Source organism: Morone saxatilis, unplaced genomic scaffold (genome assembly GCF_004916995.1).
Source record: "Morone saxatilis isolate NCDOM2014 unplaced genomic scaffold, NCSU_SB_2.0 Contig8, whole genome shotgun sequence".
NCBI classification, from domain to species: Eukaryota; Metazoa; Chordata; class Actinopteri; family Moronidae; genus Morone; species Morone saxatilis.
This window is the reverse complement of record NW_023340257.1, coordinates 14,598,574-14,618,427: the sequence shown is the minus strand read 5'-3', so window position 1 is coordinate 14,618,427 and position 19,854 is coordinate 14,598,574. Positions and strand designations below refer to the sequence as shown.

General features: G+C 39.9%; 1 protein-coding gene across 1 annotated transcript in view; it reads left to right on the top strand.

Moving 5' to 3' along the window:
• Positions 1-19,854, top strand: part of grik4 (glutamate receptor, ionotropic, kainate 4) — a 131,840-nt gene that overhangs the window by 12,105 nt on the left and 99,881 nt on the right. Inside the window, exon 2 of the mRNA XM_035680052.1 lies at positions 18,768-18,932. Coding sequence (XP_035535945.1) covers positions 18,768-18,932 — 165 coding nt within the window. The remainder of the gene's footprint in view (positions 1-18,767; positions 18,933-19,854) is intronic.

Genomic DNA, 19,854 nt, shown 5'->3' with positions numbered 1-19,854 from the left:
AAAATAAAACAGGAAGGACTAAACATGAAACACTAAACATGAACATGACTAAAATTAACACGACGAGACACAACAGTCCCCCACATTACATTTACTTTACAATGCCATAGTTTTGTCCTGCACACCTAGCTAATTAAGTTTAAAGTAAAGTTTGTCTTTTTACTGTACCTTTACGTCTATGTAATGGCATCTACAACATGGGAAGTAATGATAGTGTACCCTGTGTAATAGTGCAGGTAGAGTAATGTTGAGGGATGATTGTGTATGATTGTGATGATTGTTTTGGTTTATATATAAATGCAGGCATGTGCACAAACATTAACACAACCACATATACACACACACACACACACACACAGCCAAGACGATATATTTTTCTGTGTTCCTCTTCCAGTTAGTAGGGGTTAAAGAAGATCACAAATGGCTGCTATTACAGGGAACTGTCTATGTCCAATTCATTCCAGATAAGAGGCTTCACTCACACATTATACACACACACACACTTGCAGCACATGCACACATTGTCCAGTACGAGAGAGAAGCAAGTCTTTCTTACAGGCAGAGATGCATGTATGGCTCTATAGCTCAGATTGATGGCAGCATTGCTGAAGCTAATGGGTGTGGGCTTGGATCATCAGAGACGGTTTGTATGGGATTTACTCTATTGCTTCAGAAAAACACCATTAATAGTTGAGATTACAACACTGATGAGATATAGCTTGGTGCTGTGGCCAGGCAGTTTCATTGACCTATCATGGCAGTTGTTCTTTTTTTCTTCCTGTTTTCTGTCTCACTTCAGTCTCTAAGGGCTGTGAGATGGTGCAGCAGGTAATTTGTATTCTTTCTTTCTGAAGTGTAAATCCCTTTTTTCTCTTTTATACAGCATTATTTTTTCTCAATTTTCCCTTCCGTCTTCCAATTCAGATTTGTCAATTTTCTCTTAAACTTCAGTGCTTGTCACTGTTGACCCACTGACGGTAAAGACAAGTCAAGTGTCACCTCCAGTGCACCAGTACCAACTGCTTCTTATCACCTAACACCAAGGAGCATCACAGTGGTTCCTTCTATCCGCCTGAGTCCAAGTCACCTCTATACCGGCACCCTGACCAAGTAGAAGGAATTGCTAGTGCGACAACAGAGACATAATCCCTCTGCGACTGCTTTAATCGCTGGGCCACCTGGATGTCTTGGGTAGTGTAAAACCATTTTGGGCCAATGTCCAGTACGTGCTGGCAGTGTAAAAAATGAAATGAGAGACAACAGACAGAAAAAACACAAATTTGAGGGTCAAGTTTTTTTTATGTTTTAAAAACATACAGTAAACACAACAATATAAAGATAACTTCTTGAGGTAGTGTGCTTGTTCAAAAACCTAAAATTTGATTGTCTTCAAAACAGCTATTTGTGTCAACATCCTTACTAAGCTAAGGCTTAATATTTAAGAAATAGAGGGTGCATCCAATCATTCAAATTGCAAGGCCATCATTCAAATGTTTCACAGCCGCTTCAGGCTAGCTTAGAGAGCCTGTCAGTCCATTTGGTTCATTTGATTAAATTTGTTTAAATAATTTGTTTAGGTTCATGGGTTTGAGTCCGACCACTGGCCCTTTTTCTGCGTGTCATCCCCTCTCTCTCTCTGTCTCGTCAAATAAATGCCAAAACATAAAGATAATAAAAAATAAAAATAATATATATATGAAAATATTCACCTCACAGTGTATCAGTCTTAGTAGTCTATTATTGTAGCAACCTCCCACATAACCATGTGGTGAATTTGCACACTGATTTGGTTTCTGTGCCCCAGTGTCAAATGCCTTTCTTATCTCATCCATCCATTTTATACCTGCGTGAGCAAATTATCCACACACACTCACACACCTGCACATATGGAGACCCCTCTCTGACAGCAGATATACACACTGCTCCCATGACGCCTCATTCTGCCAGTCCCACACCATTATGCCACGTCTTTGATCATGGCTCACAGTGAAGGGTTTGGCGAGTCCTCACAGCCCCCCTCCCCAGCTGTTGCCAGGCCCTCTGCCATTACAATCGGTTGGCACAGCCATCGGCAGCTGCCACCGTTGCCTTGAGCACCACCTCTGGCAAAACAGATGCCGGATGTGTGTATGTGTGCTTGTGACTGTGTGCTAACACGTATGTGTGCACTGACCTGCACACATGCCTTCATCCATCTTCTTATCTTTGCGTACATCTGTAGCATTGCCTGCTTGCCATGTGTTAGTGGTTAATTCACCAGGCCCTTCTCCAGGAGGCAAGGGATGGTAGCTTGCTCAATGACTAACTAACTCAGGGAGGGATTTGTAGTTGGCTTGTATTCAGCTCAAGGTAGGCTTTTTACAGGATTTGTGTCTGGTTGTGAAGGCACAGGCAACAGCAGAGCTCACCAGTTATAATGTGGTCAAAGAAACTTGTAGTGTATTTCACATTGTGGTATATTTTAGTGATTCAGCTCAGACTGATCAATGAGATAGAAGGACATAATTCAGTCAGGAGGGATGGTGGTAGTGAGTTTGTTTTTCTCAAACAAACCATCTTTAGTTACCATGCTGTAGTGTAAATGGTCCTCAGTTAGAAAGGCTTCTCTGAATGTTGCCTGGTTATAACATTCAGGTCTCTCACAACCTGTAGTGTTTATATTATACCAAGAAAAAAATTTCAAATTTAAAAGAGAAAAACAAAAGAAAATGACTGAAGGGGAACTTGCTTTATGTAAAAGAGCCTTAACATTTAAATATAGCTAGAGGAAAGAAAACATCAATGAGGGCATAAACAGTGACAGCAAGCAGAAAAGTAGACTAGAACTAGAAAGTGAGGATACATGAGGCAAAATACAGTATTTTGACAATATTTTCCTACGACATACAGTGGATAAAAAACAAAGGAAAGAAAAAAATAGTTGGACTAAAAAAGACAAACTGATAGATTACAATAAAAACAGTCGGATATTAACCACAGAGTGCAGTTTTCAAGCTGTGCGATTGTGTTTTCAGTTTCAATACTTAGACTCTTGATAACTCACAAGTGCTTTCATTGGCTTTTTTGTTTATTCAAAAGAACTTTTCAGATGTGAAAAAAGAACTTTTTCACATCTGATTATTTGGACTCAAAGCAGTAGTGCTTAAGCTTTATCTGACACCAAAGCACATTACAACCACAGAATATGCAGTGGTCAAGGTAATTGTTGTAAATCAAAGTCAATCAATTGTTAACATGACAATGTAACAACTATTTTGATGTAGAACGTTCTAACATGTTGTCTCTTTGCATTGTATTTTCTTTTAGGCCATGTATTCTACATTAAAACCGTGGACAGTGAAAATGGGACGGAGACATAAGTAATGATTAAACATATGGTGTAACAGTACAAAGAGAAACATCCATTCTTGTAAATCTAGTTTTTGCTAAATCTGCACATTTTAAATGGGCCATTGCATAGCACTTTAAGTCATAACATAATCCAGTCATCATGCACCTAATGAGTAAAAGAGTGCAAGAGTGGAAGTAGAAGCAGGGAGCTCGGACCGGTAAACAGTAGAGTATCCGATGGATTGCAGGAAGTGAAGAAATTACAATTTTCATAGCAGGACATCATGGACACCATTGATAAGATAAGCACAGGCCATATTAAACACACACACACAAACACACACACACACACACATATGACTGGGACTCTAGGGCAGTGTGGCAGTCTATTAACTGTGTACAGACAGGTAGGCTATTTTCACTGTGCAGCGAACTGTGTTATTAACTCGCTCTGCACTGAATCAATTGACAGGTATTCAAGTGTCAGTGTGTGTTTGCGTGTGTGTTTGCGTGGCTTTTCTCTTTTTCTCTTTTGCCTCTCCAGTCTCCATCAACGGTTCCCTGGCTGTTCAGGGTCAGTGGATGATTGTCCCTCTTGTATTTCTCCTATCTCCTTACCTCAGATTACACAGAGTGCAGTCCTGTAGGGAAACGCTGTGGATTACCGTCCACTCACGCTCACCTGTGTCCTGTCTTGTCCTATCCCCGGATCCCTCACCTTATCAGCTGCATACACACACTCCAGTAGGGACTCCCATGTGGATACTCCATCCACTGGTCCTATTACAACCGCAATGACAAAAGAATATCAGCCTTTCTTGTTTCTTACTCGCATCAACCTTTGCTTCGCAGAGGCACACGTAGATACATACACACACACCCACTCACAGACAGATGGTGTTTTCAGCATCGGGCTTAAGCACACAGTGTTTACCCTTGCAGATCCTTCGGGGTCCACCAGTTACATTGTTAACCCTCCTATTCTATTCACAAGGGAAACCTTTATAGTTTGTGCCCGCATGATAACATCCCACACCTATTCAACATTCAGGCCTCATTTATGAAGCCATGTCTGTGTGTGTGTGTGTGTGTGTGTGTGTGAATAATCGAGGGGTGCCGTGGTGGCATTAGATGGCCTTCAGGGCCCCAACTTGCCATCTGCGTCCCATGCACTTATTTGGTGCAGGTATAATGAGGCAGAAGCGGCCCTGTAGTTGAAGCACCAGAAAGTAGATACAGCAAGGGAGGGATGGAAACATTGGTAGTGTGGCTGTAGAAGCAGAGGTCAGGAGCTCCCTGGTGGTACAGCAGTGGCTGTGAGAGGATGATGACGACACACATGTATGCAGGCACAGACCGGCACACTGTACTTGTCACAGAGTCCATGTTTGTTCTCCCAGGAGCTTTATTAGGCGAAGCTACCAGAACTTTGGATGCCCTCAGATACATCCTGCCCCTGCTCAACTCCCCAACACTCACAAATGATTTGTCTTGCTCTTCCTCCCTCAGGACATCTCTCCACGCCTTTTCTCTATACATCTCCGTGTTCCATTCGTCCTGCTTATCTTTGCAGTCTTTTTTAAAAGTGCTTAAGTCTCACAAGGAGAGTCTAGTTTCCCTGAAGCCCACTCTCACACCAGCAATGTAGAGATAAACGCAGCCTCACCAGTATCTGTCTCTCGGACAACACTTCATCCAATCTGATATTTCTTAATGCAGAATATAGATTTATAGTCAAAACTTAAATTATGCTATACTTTGCTCTACTTTTTTTATTTTTTTTTATTTTTTTTTATTCTTGTTTTCTTTTGGATTGTAGCTGAGAAAATCACTGTATGTTGATTTATTGGGACTCACTGGAGATATACATCTGAATTTCTCTCATTTCATTCAAGGCATGCAAAATCCTAATGCTTATGTGACCCTGGCTTCTTTTAAATATTTCATTTGAAGGTCTTAAAATGATGTGAACAATATCTGTCCTCATTTTCATCCAAGAACATTCACTTAATCACTAAATGCTTGTTGGTTGGATCAGATTAGGAGCGACGAATGGCCGTGGGACATACAGTTTATTTCTTTTTTTCTCTCCTTGAACGTGTTCAAGGCAAAGGAGAGCAAAGAGGCAGGGAGAGGGGAAGAGAAATATGACTGTGAGCTTGTGTCAGGGGATATCCAGTACATATCAGTGCTGTTACTAAGGAGCTTTGGTTTTGACTCTGCGGGTGATGGATACTCTGAGAGTCCACGACTTTTGCAGTGTCCCTTCCTGCCCTGTTGAAATGATGATAAAAAGTCGATACTTCATGTGCAGTGGCCATCACTCAGAGTATGAGCACATGACTACATGCCAGTGTGGAACACAGGGAGGGAGAGATGAAGAGGAACAGAATGAGGCAGAATAAGAGGGAGAGAGAGATGAATGATTGAGAGCAAGGTTACTAATGTCCTTTTCATGTGGTGGATTATACTGTAGTATTGGCCTAAAGCGACAGGATGAGCATTGGCCCCCTCGGGTGCTCCCAACCCATTTGAGTGGCTGAATGTCTGTCCATTTCACATCAAAGGCTGTCACAGATACAGAAAACCGCTATACGGTAATAACGGATAACAAGAGAACTTTCCCTTTGAAACTTTTGATTCACCAGAGGTTGTGTGTGGCTGTATGCTTAAAATCTGTGCACTCTCTAGAGAACCATCTGTAACCTCTCACAGGCCATTGCAAGCATGTTATATATGAAGTTAATTACAGCTTTGCAAACAGTAATATATCATTGTTGCCCAATAGTGTGATTGGGATTTTACATTTGAATTCAAATGTACCTTTATTATTAGTTTACTATCAGGCCAATCAATAGTACAGGACGATGCAAATGCAAAATGACAAAACAGATGGACAGAGGAACCGACGAAGCAGTAAGGTAATAAGTGGATAAGGTAATTAGCTGTTTAAATAGTGGTAAGCACATGTATTCCCTTTGGAACATGTTTCATGATCAGTCATTTACTGTCCTCAAGCTCACTGACACGTGTTGACATCGCTCAGGACTGGCATCTGCATTGACCTTTGCATGAGTGAGGTTTGTCTGAGGTCTGTCATCCACCCTAAGACATTTTATTGAATAATAAAGGTCAGTTTACTCCAGGTTAAACTACCATGCCAAAATGCCAAAGGCTCTCCACAGCCTGTGTTAAATGCTATTACAGTACATACACTGTAGGATACCATGTTGTTTCAAGCCATCACTGTATATACAGTATTTATCAGTCGTTTCCCAGGAGGTGACAAGCATTTACTTCCTTTTCTATTTACTAACTGAAAAGCTAAAAGCTTCCTTCTTTATTTCTGGCATCAACATTGCTCTGTTCTTTCTTTCCTCCCTCTTAACCTTTCCTTTCATCAAACCGTCCGCTGATCTCCCTTGACCTTCCAGGCAATTACATGCCGGTGGATCTAACTGTAGGCCAGGTCTGTTGAGGGAGATATGCTGACTGACAGGTAATGACACCTACTGAGAGCTGGAATTCCCCCAGGACTTAATGTCTGCTTGCCTTCCAGCTCACTCGCCTGTCTCCCATCCCTTGGGTCCAGAAGTCGACCTATAACCATCACATCGTTGCAGTTTTCATCATAATAACCATCATCCTCCTCCTCATCATCATCATCGCCATCGTCAAGATCATGTTTGTGCCTCAGACATCACACTCCAGCAGGGTGTCAGCTGCTCACTGTCATGATCTGTCAGTCTGTTGCTCTTTGCAACAGGTCTGCCCTGGGTTTTCCTTCTGTCACCATCTCTTCCTGTCACTTTCTCACTCTTTTTCTATTTCTTTCCGTTTGTAACTATCCCTTTAAATCTCTTTCCTCCTTCTGCGCTTGTCACTCTAACTCTCTCCAGCTCAGTCCAAACTATCATTCATTTTCACTCATTTAGACTGAAAGAGTAAAAATGAACTTTTGCCATTTATTTCCAGCTCTCCTCCTCCTATCTCTTTTATTTTAGTCGGAAGGGCTTATTACATTGACTTTAATTGCTCCTGTGGCACCAAGACTGAGGAGGTGGCGCTAGTTTAAAGGAATAGAAAGTTAATGTCTGGTGTGGATGTCTGAGCATGTGTATATGAGAGATGGGGAAAGAGGCTGTGTCATAATTCATTGAAGTTGTCCTGAGAATTGATGGGAAGTTGAACCACAGGCTGTGCACCAGGTGCTGCCTTTTTTTTCTCAGGTGATGGAGTTTTTCTCTGCCTCCATCAGGGAACCACACATAGTTATTCTGTTGCATAACACAAGCTGGAGCAGTGGAGGGACTGAATATATGTCAAGGTGCGGGTCACTTGCTCAGGTTTACTGAACATTGCTTTTTTATTCACGAACAATACTTTCATTTTCTACTGTTTATCAAATGTAACCAGCACTGTGTTAACATTTTTTTTGCTGTGTTCCATGGTTCATGACTTATAAAACTACTCCACTCTAGATATTTTTATTGGTTCCATAAAATTTTTAATAGCATATAATGAAGAAAACAATAAAGGGTATTTGCTTCTATTTATTGTCACAATGATTACTTTAATTTGCGTATCTAAACAGTACAGGAATCCATAAAGTGGTGGAGCTGGGATCCGTCTGTGCTGTCTGTGTGTGTTACCGACTCTTGTCATGTCCCTGTAGAGACTTTACAGCCTTTAAAGAATGATCTCCTCCACCGTGTCCAGCTTTGACAGGAGCAGGCAACACACCACGCAACGCATATTTCTATTTCTGTCGTCATGTTTGACCCAGAGGGATTCATCCTTCCATGAAGGAATGAATGTTCTTTTTTTTTTCTCATAGCTTTCTTTCACTCCTACCACTTCCATTTTCCCTAAATCCCGATTCCTGAATAAAATTGGAGCGTCACGCTTATGGCAGGGACAGAGCTGCTGAGGGGAGTCAGGTGTTATGTACAGGCTGCAGGCAGCAAAGTCTGTATTTGTTTTGTTTTTTTATCAGTGTTTTCAGGATCAAAAATCAAGATGGCTAGCTCGTACATTTACTATCACAATGTGACTTTCTGCCAGCCTTTCGCCATCAGGCAGCTGTTACTGTTAATGTCCACAATCCTCTCACGTCATCCCCAGTGAGTAATTGGCCATCATCTTGTCAATTAAATATCTGCTGTGAATGTCAAACCTACAGTTATCAGGACAGACACTAATTGTCATAAAGTGCGGGGGCAGCAGTGATTTTAGTGCACTTTTAAGGTAACCAAGAGTGCATACTCAACTGTAACACCATGTTCAGACTGACATCAGCTCTGCATGACGAACACAGCACGCTCATTCATTTCAATGAGACCACTGTGTTGGCACAATGGGAGTGCAGATGCAATAATAGGCTGGGTCGTCCATCAAAAAAAGGCCTGGCTTTTGTCATAACACAATGCTATGTCATCCAGCAAGGTGCGTTGGCCAATTAAAGTGCACTTTCCTGCTAGATTACATTGTAACAGGAGCAATGTAATTCTTCTACCTGGTATTCGTTCCAACAGAAGATAAAATGTGCTACTGTGAGAACTTTCCAGATTTATAGAATTTTCAACCATGGCAATATGAACTACAGTGTTTTTGCGTCTGATAAACCATCAAACTAATAGATTTATTGCTCAGATCAGCCTTGTATTTCATTGTCTCAACGGGACTTACATCAGCACGCCCCCACCAACTCAGTCCATTGCATACTGTATTTTTAACTGTTTTTAGTCCAAACGCCTTGTAAGCCACTATGAGTTTTAAATATATAATATCACACAAGTGGCATTCTGTAAACATGTAAAGTGCTTTGTGGGTCCAGCAGAAACTCTGTTTGAAAATCTGTCTAATTAAATGATGCTTGAATGTAATTTGTGCTGAATGACTTAAAAGACGTAGAGCGCTGGCCTTCGTTTTCAATTAACACAAAAGGATGTGCTAAAGTTACAAATTTCCTCTACTCTACCAGTCTTAAACATGTCTGCAGATGGCAACAGTATAACTGTGAGACAGTAGCAACCCCTCACTGCAAAGCAAGCTTCATCTCGTGAACTTGAGATTCTTGGTGAATAGACACCCAGTGTGCCTCGTGCTGCTGGAGACAAGCCCACGCCAGTGTGGCCTGGGTACAATGAATCACACTCCCTGCTGTCTTTCCATGACAACCATTGCTCATTCTCTATCACCACGTTGTCAGAAATAACCCATTCTTTCTAAAGTTGAAATGTTTGCCAACAGCTACTGAGAATGGATGGCCATTATTCGGCATGAAGACATCAGGATTTGGAGTGTTGGCTCAGCTGATTCAAGAGAAAAAGAAGTAGGCGGGCTACTTTGCACTGATGAATTGCTTTCAGACTTTTCCAACCTAGTGGGAGTGGAATTGAACAAATAGCAACATCAGCCTGTCAGTGGATGAAATAAAAGATGAGTGTGCACTGTATACACACAGGAGGATGAACCTATGGTCCAACATGTTAATGCCAGGCCAGCCATTCACACTGCTGTTTTTTTTATTTTTTTCCTGTGGTTATCCACCATCATTTCTCTCATTTGGCATCAGCCACTCCCTAACCCACTGAGCCATGTCTGTTTTCATCAGTCTGAGTGCTCCTGTGACAGGTTCTCCACTGACTCCATTTTATGCTTTGTGGATGTCATGTAATCATGCTGACATTGGCAGGGGTCCCGTAGGTGGAATCCTTCTGTAAACAACTTCTGGTGCTTTCAATTTATCTGATGTCATTGTGCAGCCACTGGCAACACTCTGCTGATGCTAATGTATTAACAATGGCAGGCAGGAAATGTTGCAGTGCATCCATTGGATCTTTAGCACTTCATGTCAACATCTGCAGCATTTCGACCATCTGCAGTCCCTATGTTTTTGTGCCAAATACAACGTTTGCCAGTTTTTCAGATTTTTCCTTTTGCCCGTTAAGCTCAAGTTTGTCTCACATGGCATCTTTGCATGTTTTTGCTTGTTAAATCAAGTATCACTACTCTTTAAACCACTTGTGCTTTTGCAGCTGCTTTCATTGCGAACACAAAAAATAAGAGACAAGGAGAAAACTCAGGCATTATATAATGTTTTGACTTATTACGTTGTGTTTGATTTTAATTAAATTTAATTTTGGGTCAGTAAAAGAGTTAAAGGTTACAGCTGCTGTTCATGAGTGTTTCTGCACAAACCTCAGCAGATTCTGCAGCTCCTGAAGCCTCTGTGGTACTGCATCAGCTAGTTGTGTATTTGCATTTGGCTAGATGTTGTTTTAAACCTACGTGGCTCTGCAGTGGTGCCAGGTAATAAACTGAAGTGAGGCAGAAATTAAATAGAGAGTGGCATTATATAAACAATTATTCCCAAGATACAAATGCATACAATGCGCACACACACACACACACACACACACTCAAACAGTAGCACACATGCACCCACCTTCCCAAGAGTCCTATCTCACAGACATGCTGGATAAGACCCTCTGCTCAATATTCCCCTGAGTAAAATGAGCCTCCAGTCATAATTCCGATCATAAATGTATACGCTACACTTGATATACAAACACACAATGTGTACAAGACATGTAAAATGCACACAAGAGAATACAGGATGCCCAAACACTTGCATATTACACATACAAGCAGTGATTATTATCTGAGACAGCTGTCATCACCCTGTCTCATCACCCACAACCTCAGTGCAGTGTATTGTAGGACACAGACTAACCGTATATGCTCGCTGTTTCCCTCCCTTTTTCTTTTTAGTGAGTGACATTGGTGCATCAGTATTTAAAAATACATCTTCTGTAGTGTTTTATCAACAGTAATTAGCATGACGCTCATATTGGTGTAATGGTGTTTGTATGTGAAAACTGTATGACCTGGCTACTGTGAGTGCAACATCACAAGCTTTATTCTCTGGTGTCCCTCTTGTCTCAACCAATATGGCAAAGAGTGGTCTGCTGGGACATGCTGTCAGAAACCATCACAAAGAAGTGTAAGATTACAGCTTTCTAATTATCATGTCTTTATCTTAATATTGCCATTCACTCTTTGTCATCAGTGCTCGCAGGTTCTTTGTACAAGGAAGTTGGAAGACAAAGGCAGTGCTCCCTTGTGCGCTTCTCTGTTGATGGCTTTTCCATTCGCAGGCCCAGAGGGACTCCATTAAAGGCTCCCTTTTAATCACAAAAATGGTGATTTCAACACCAATTATCATAATTATTGACTGTGACCCATTGATATCCATGTTTATGGTTCTAGGTGTTTCCCCACTGACCACCAGTGACAACAGAAGATGTATAAACTGCAGGCTAAATATGCATTAACTGAAATGACTGTCAGAAGTTTTACAGGCCAGTGGAGTCATTGTTAGCATTCAGCCTCAGATTAACGAGACCTAACACATCAGTCCACTCGCACAGATTAAATGACAGGTGTGTGTGTGGGCTATAATTACATTATGTGACACCAGGAAATCAGTTTCTTGTCGCCAGGTCTTCCGTGAGCGAGATTCTCTAATTATGTAAGATAGCACCTCCGCTTCCTTCGGTGGTGCACACCACAGGGCTTGCGGATGAGATTGATTAAAGTGTGGAACTAGCAATTCCATTTGCCATGCAGTCAGACAAGCAGACAGATTGGCTGTGGTATAGTTCACAGTCATGCTGCTCCAAGTGAATAAAACAGCTATTAGACAAGCATGATGCACAACATTTTCATCTGCTGACATGCACAAGTGCATGGGTGTTTAGGCACATACAGGTACATGTAAACACATTCACCCACTCACAAATAAACAGGCAATATCTGACACTGAAAAGGCTGTGGTAGCTGTCTAGTTTCTCTGCTAATTAATGTCAAAGCAAGCATCAAACAAATGAAAAATTTTGTTTATAGAAAATATCAAATTAGCTGAGTTTTTTACTCTAGTAACTGTTGTTTACATGGCTAAGAAAAATCAAATCGCAATAGGGATCAAGCACCTCAAAGGATGTCTTTGAAATAAAAATGAGAACCTGCATCTGGATGAATAGATTTCAAATTCTGTGTTTTTAACAGCATAGTGTGTTGTGTGTACGTATGCTAACCCTCTTTGATGAATGTAAAGACTGACCTTTTGGTTAAAAATAAAATAGACAATAAGATGTACAATTAACTGACATAATCCTCACATGACTTCACTGCTAAAAGGAAAAAAAACAACTGTTATTTTAATCATCCTCTTCAGTCCCTCTGTGAAAAAAGGGCAAAAAGTACAAACCCATTAAACTAAAAGGCAGCTGAATGGAGGTACTGAGAGAGGACAGCCCGTTGCATTTCCTAAGGTTTCCTGCTAAGGTCCACAACCTTCACATTTGCTGTTCTCTGCGTCGCATATATATTATTTCTTCTTTCTTCTTTTTTCTTCTAGTCTTTATTGGAATTGCGGTCTTTGGTTGAGTGGTATGGTTTCAGTTTAAATCAGACACAGGTTTTCCAAGTAGTATCTGTAAGATTTAGTTAGCTAATGAGCTGCTTTGTTATTTTGTATTTTCAAAGAGCAGCCAAGTGCACGCCCTGGTCCATAGTGGTTTCTCGGTTGATGCTGTCATTAAGGCCTATGCAAACCTGCATTAGTACACAGCTCTGTTTCTGTGTGTTGGCATGTTTTCAGGGAAAACAAATCTGATCCCTCCTGATCAGCCAGATACGACAAAACAAGCAAACCTCTAATTAAGTTGCTAAAGTAGTAGTTGATGCCAGAATATGGAAAAGTAACATTTACAATGAATAATCTGATATGCAGGTTGCTAAAAAAGAACACTTCCAGATTCTGTTTCATTTTTCTGATCCTTGTCCAGTGTCCCCTGCCTTCTGGTCAGATTCCAGACCTAAAACAACAGCACATCTTAAAACAGAATCACTCAAAATAATATTAGTAATATGTAAGTCTTGTCACGGGACTCTGGAAAGATGCTTGTAAACAGGCTGTATCGTTTCTGTATCACATTCGTGCATCCCACAAGGTGGATTTATTTCTAGGCAATGATCAACAAACTAGCAGGGTGTGAGAATGGCACCAGGAGATCTTAAAAATGTTTTACAGAGTGACTTAACAGTAAGGTACTTGATGCAGTTTGAAAAAGAAAGAACATTCTGGTTTCTCGTGATTACAAAGTTAAAAATGTCAGTCTTCCACTGTTATTTTTGTAGACATTGAAGAGAAGTATTTGAGCAAAAAAGTGGGAAGTGAAAAGAGATTTCTCCAAAGTGCTCAGCCTGAGGCATGAAAAAAATGTGCAATGTATACTTAAAGATTTTACCAAAGGAAGCCTGAAACAAGTCTGAATGTAAACAGGTCAAACATGCAGATGTCTGTCCGTGTAATACCTTCACAATTTTTGGTGTTTGATTTGGGCCATAAAGAAGAAGAAGTTTAACTCCCTTAGTTTCATAACATGCTGGGCAAATAAGCATTACTTTATGTCAATACTTGGTTATATGGAAAGTGGTCTGTTTTGCATTAGTGTATTCTTTCCTCAGTCTGAATTGATTCTTGCTTCTCATTTACCTGAGGCGAGAAAAGCAGTCACTCAAGTTAATAATAACTATTGAGAGCACATTAATGTATATTGTAGACCAGCAAGTGTATGATGTTGAATAGAAGCTGTTGATTTCCAATTCAAATGACAGCCATGTGAAATCACTTTACAGTATCTATGTTCTTCAAAAGCATTAATTTGATCAAAGGCCAAGTCCCTCTGAACTCTTCCCCCCTCTCCCTATCAGGTAATGGCTTTTCCCCTCAAGCAAAGCCCACAAGTCAGAGAACACATTAGCATTAATTACCTCGTACAGTTGGTCAAGAGCTAGTTCATTTGATCTGCATTTAGCACTTGGTCTGATGGAAAGAGAGATGCAGCCATTGAGTTAATAGAGAAGCTAGCAGATCCTTCAAAAAGGATAATGAGTTTTTTACCCTTGACTGCCACTTTCCAGAGATACTTCAAGCTGCTGTATGCTTATATCACAAAAATCTTCGCTCTTTCAGCAATGCAAGCTTGGACTTTGCCTTTATGTACTGCAATAAGGCCCTGTCACTAATTTTTACAAAGCAGGACCCCCGACGCAGGTTGAGGTCCAAATGCCTTGATTCTGACTTACATTTAGCAGCACATCTTCCAAAACAGTGTGTGTTTTCAAACAGACCTACCATTGCTGTGATTTGTCTATTCAAAAGGAATACACAAAAGGAAGGATAGAAAACAGCAGGAAGTGAAGTTTTAAACTTTTACTGTTGCTGCCTTTTTGTAAATGTTCAGGATGGATACATTCCTGGCTGTAAAGTGACAGAAACTTTAATGGCAGTGTGTGTACTTGAGTGTACAGTATGTGTGTGTACGTGCATCTGTACAAGAAGCGTAATTGTGTTTCTAACAAAGGTGACAAAATTGCATTGCTCCATGTAATAAGGCCTTTCAATGTTACAAATGAAATCAGCCAGAGGTTGACATGTTGTGAGAAATAGTTAAAAACCTCATGCGATCATTTTCCTGTGCCTTTATGTGGAGGAATTCTCATTTCATACCTACTTTTCAGTAAGCCTCTCTTCCACAGTCCACAGCTTGCAACGCCTCAGTTCACCTCCGGGCTACTCATTGATTAGTTTCAATGGATCAAGGGCCAGCTCATGTTTTCCCTGTGTGAAAAGAGCCTTGCTTGTTTGCCAGCTGTCATGTATTGACCACTCCCAAATGCCAACTCCTGTGAGACTATGACATGCCAGAATTATTTCATAAATTTTCATTTTGTACTAGTTTGGATAGATTTGCACTGGTGTATTGAGCAAATTAAACTGATTTGATACATTTTATTCATATTTGTGTTTTTGATGCAGACTTGTCAATGTAGATGATATTACACAATTAATTTCTTGTCAAATAAAATGAATGAGCAAAACAGAAGATGAAAGGAGACATGACAACACAAAAGTAATGAAAGATGGTTTAGGTAAGAAAGGAAAAATGAGGCAGAAAGTTACAGTACAGAAAGACTCCTCAGAGAGACGGATTGAAAAATTCGATTCAGCAGACATTAAACTTTTAATAAAATATTTTTTCTGCTCATTAATTCATTATAATGCCAACTCACCTGACTAAAGAGTTATTTCCGCTGTCACATTCTCAGTTGTGGCTAATTTCAGCAAATATTAGTAAGGTGTGATAACTTGGCCTGAAAACAAAACAGCAAAGACTTCTGTCTATTTCCATCTTGTTGGAAGACAATTCTCATTTAATATGAAGTGTTTCATGTTTTGTATAACTTTTTTGAATTGGTCCAAACAAACATCATTGCTTGTTTAAATCTGGATCACTTTGAAAAAGGTTTTATTTAACGGTGGTCAAACTGTTTTTGCTGCCACTTTGGACAGTGGAAACAGGCTGTAAACACAACACGACCGGTATTCACTCTCTTTTAGCTCCAGTTTGCATTCACCCGCTAGTTGCTTACGTTGTCTGTCTGCCATTTGGTATTGGACAGGTAGCGTGTAATGATGTTTTTAGAACTTGCATCTGGTAACAGTGCTGATATGAGCTATGAGAGTGAACCAAAACAGTGGTCCATAAAACCAAAGCAATGAGCTGAAAGGCACGGAAGCGCTCCATAAAGCTGAGGGGGAATGCAGCGTTGGTTCTGTGGGTTTATCGCTACTGGCGACCAAATTTGTATACAGAACATGTAATTATTTGATCCATTATTAATGTAAAGATATTGATCAGAGCAGCTTTAAAGTCCAAAGATGTAACACAGCTATTCTTGGACGTAAGACATGGCAAGGGTCAAATTACACATCAGAAAGGCCTAATATGTTTAATCGTGATCTTGACAGAAAATCACATTGTAACCATTAATTTTAAACTTGCTGCTGTGTCAAAATAAATCTCCATCACAGGGTTTTCCTCAGGATTTGAAGTGTTGATCCTCAGACAGAGAGAAGTCCAGAGAGCTGAATGATGAATATTAATGAAGCAGGGTTTTTATATTTGAGTTTAAAAAAAAAAAAAAAAAAACGTATAAAGCCGTATATTTCCCACCATAAGGGTGTACCTTCTTTGAGGAAAACTCTGTGGGCACCGTGTTTAATGATGACTGCATTGCTAAAGCCATTTATAGTATAAGTTTGGTCAGATAACGAGTGAGAAATGTTTCCCAAACAATGAAGACATGAAATTAACTCTCCTCTCATCTGAAAATGACTGTAATGACTGCTTACCTTGAACATGCTTGTGTGTCCTCAAAAGATTGTTTTACGCTCTTAATAAATTCCACTCTTTCAAAAAACACATTAACTTCAACTCAAATTCATTACTCACTGCAGAGAAATATCCCTTGCCTCCCTACACATAAAAAAATTATTGAATTTGTGCCTTTGATTTTATTGAACTATCCAAATAATATACCAGAGATCATATTAAGCTGTTGTTAGCTGTACGTGATCAAGAGGGAGTCAGTTAAGAGCATGAAGAAATTAATATGTCCTTTGTCCACAGCTTTACAATCAGACAGAGAGGAGTACAGCCTTAGATGGCCTTTCACTGCTGCTCTCTGCTTCTTACCAAAGCATTTTCATTTGCTTGTAGACACTGGCTTGCTGTGACATTGCCCCATGATGATATCAGATGAGTGGATATGTCTCATCTTTGCAAGCTAGAGTTAGTTGTTGTTTATTCAACTGTGCGATCAGCAGGGAAAAGGTCACTTCGGACATGTTCCAGCTCTGTATACACGTCTTATTCTGATACAATCAGGCGTGAAGTTACAATGCTTTACCTGCAATTTTACTCTTTATTAAATAGTCTACAATACATACATCGACCTTTCAGCCAAGTTGTGCTATATTGTATTTTTTGTGCCTTATTAATTTCAAACACTTACGGGTAGGTTACCTTTATCTGTTTCCTCTGTTTAGTTGTTAATGTAATCTTTTTAACTGGGGAACCTTTGTCCTAACACAATATACTTACATTAATTAAAAAGCCTGCTCTCAAACATCTGCTGCTCGTTTCATGGTGTTTTCTTTTCTACCCTGAGCGTAGACCTATAGAGGTGTGTTACAGTTCATATAAACGTTTGTTGTTCATGCAGCCTGCTGATGTAGCTTAAAGTATTAAATATTAGCCAGGCTCTTCGGTGATCTTACAAATAGTATTGAAGCCAGATGAGTATTGATGCAGTGTGTTTGGATTCAAACATCACACCGTCTTGGAAAAAGTACATTTATGGTTAGACTGATAAGCCTTTTATTCAGTATATAAAAAGGCATATATATCTCATTTAATTTTTTTCACCTGTCTGATAACACAGTGAACAGATTATGTTTACTTAGCCTGCTTAATTGCCCATGATGACAATTTGTGTGCCTTTAAAGGTCACGGAATAAATCTAGGATGTAAAACTTTAAATAGAATACCGTCCTCCCAAGTTTCACCTTGTAAATAAATGTTAAGCATTTGAAGCTACTGTCTAAATGGTGTTCATTATAGCTACATTCAGAGAATATACGACTCCTTAGTTATTATGGTATGTGGAATGATTAAAATCCCATATAAACAATCTCTTCAGCCTTACTGTAGTGGAATTACATTATTTCTTCCTGCATAAAAAATGAGAGGAGTGCATTATCTACTTCCTGTTTTAAATTTGCTTAGCTATGCCATGTACAAGACAAGCATCAGTTTTTTTCTGATAACTATACTAAAAGACACCAAATACATTATTTCATTCATAAATCATTTCTGAGTATAACATGTTGTCTCATCATCCTTTAATGCTCCTGTGGCAAACTGATTTAATTTGGTACGACTTGCACAGTGTAGCATCTCTGAAAAGCTACTGCACTGACTCTACATTGCCTCTTTGAAAGCAAAACAACTGACAGATGTTTTGAATACAGTATGTTATAAGTTTATACTTTTGCACAGCTCTTGAATCTTGGAACACAAGATTTTAAAGCTTTTAAGCTTTCAAGCTTTTATCATACAGATCAGATATTTACATTAAATAGCACTCACCCTTTTAGAACAAAAAAAGAGTTCACTGACTAAAAGCTGCTCCCAAAGTGTATGGATTTATTAAGAACAATACTGTTGCACTGTAGGCACTCTAGATTAATGGAGGACAGTGTGCACAAAATGTCACCTAAGTATTCCTGCTAATAAATCCATACACCTCGGGAGCAGCTTTCAGTGGATTGAACTTTTATTGCAGATCTAAAAGGGGGGAAAAAAGGCTTTAAATACAGATTCTCAGATTAAATGATCATTGGCCATAGATGGACGGCTCTCGTTCTCATTCATTTGGAAAAACAGCAGTTACCAGGAGGGATAATTATTTCTCTCTCACCCTCACAACCCAGCGTTTCTTTTCCCTTCCTTTCTTCTCAGCTGCCATCCTTGATGACCCTATGGAGTGCAGCAGAGGAGAGCGTTTGGCCATCACGCTGGCCAAAGACAGCATCAACAGGAACAGCAACCGCTCAACCACTGGCAAGCTGGAGGTGGACATCTTTGAACTGCTGAGAGACAGCGAATATGAAATGGGAGAAACAAGTAAGTCGCATAGGGAAGAAATGCCAATTAATTGCTAAGGAAAAGAAAGTGTGTTTGCTTATGAGGGTGTAAGTCTGTTGGTCAATATATGTGTACGTGTTGAGTCAGAATTTAAAAAAATATGGACAAAGTAATAAATGTGAGGTGCTGCTGGGTCCAGTCAGCAATCACACCAGCAAAAAAGGGGTCTCTCATTTGGAAATCAGCAAGCCTGTCATTTCAGTTCAGGCCCTTTTGTCTTTTTTTCCACTCAGTCTCTCCCTCTTCCCCCAAGTACACAGAGATAAGTCTGTCTGGTTTAACAATATTGTGGTCAAACACACAGAAGCAAGCAAATTATTGAAAATAGATGACAGACTGGTGTGGTACAGGAACGGAAAATGAGCTGTCATATTTTGATCGCTGCAGGAGTCAAACTGTGTTTATATCTGTTTGTTGGGTCGTATTTTGTTCTCTTATATATTGGCAACCTTCTTTCTGCAGTGGTAGAGCAAAACAACATTTTCTGTAAAAATGACTTAATCTATGTCAAAACAGAGATGACCTTCAACACAAAGGCTTATGGATCTTTTTAAATGGACCATTATGTGATTTCCAGTAATTTGTCACAGATGTGAGAAATGACAAACTGAGGGTGGCTCCATTAACACAGGCTGGAGTACCTATTTGTGATCAATCGTACTAATTCTTCTTCTTCAAGCTGCCCAGAAAATCACTGTAGTGCGTGGTGACTTGTTGCTCCACATCAGCGTTCATTGGTCATGTGTTTGAATTTTTAATGAAAACTATCCTAAATCAATACAGCACAGTATGTCTGCACAAAACAACTAATATAAACGGCTATGACAAGGAGTGTGGGGATTGATTTTCAATACGATACATTCCCACTTTAATAAACCTGTGCTTCCCGACTACGGTCTGG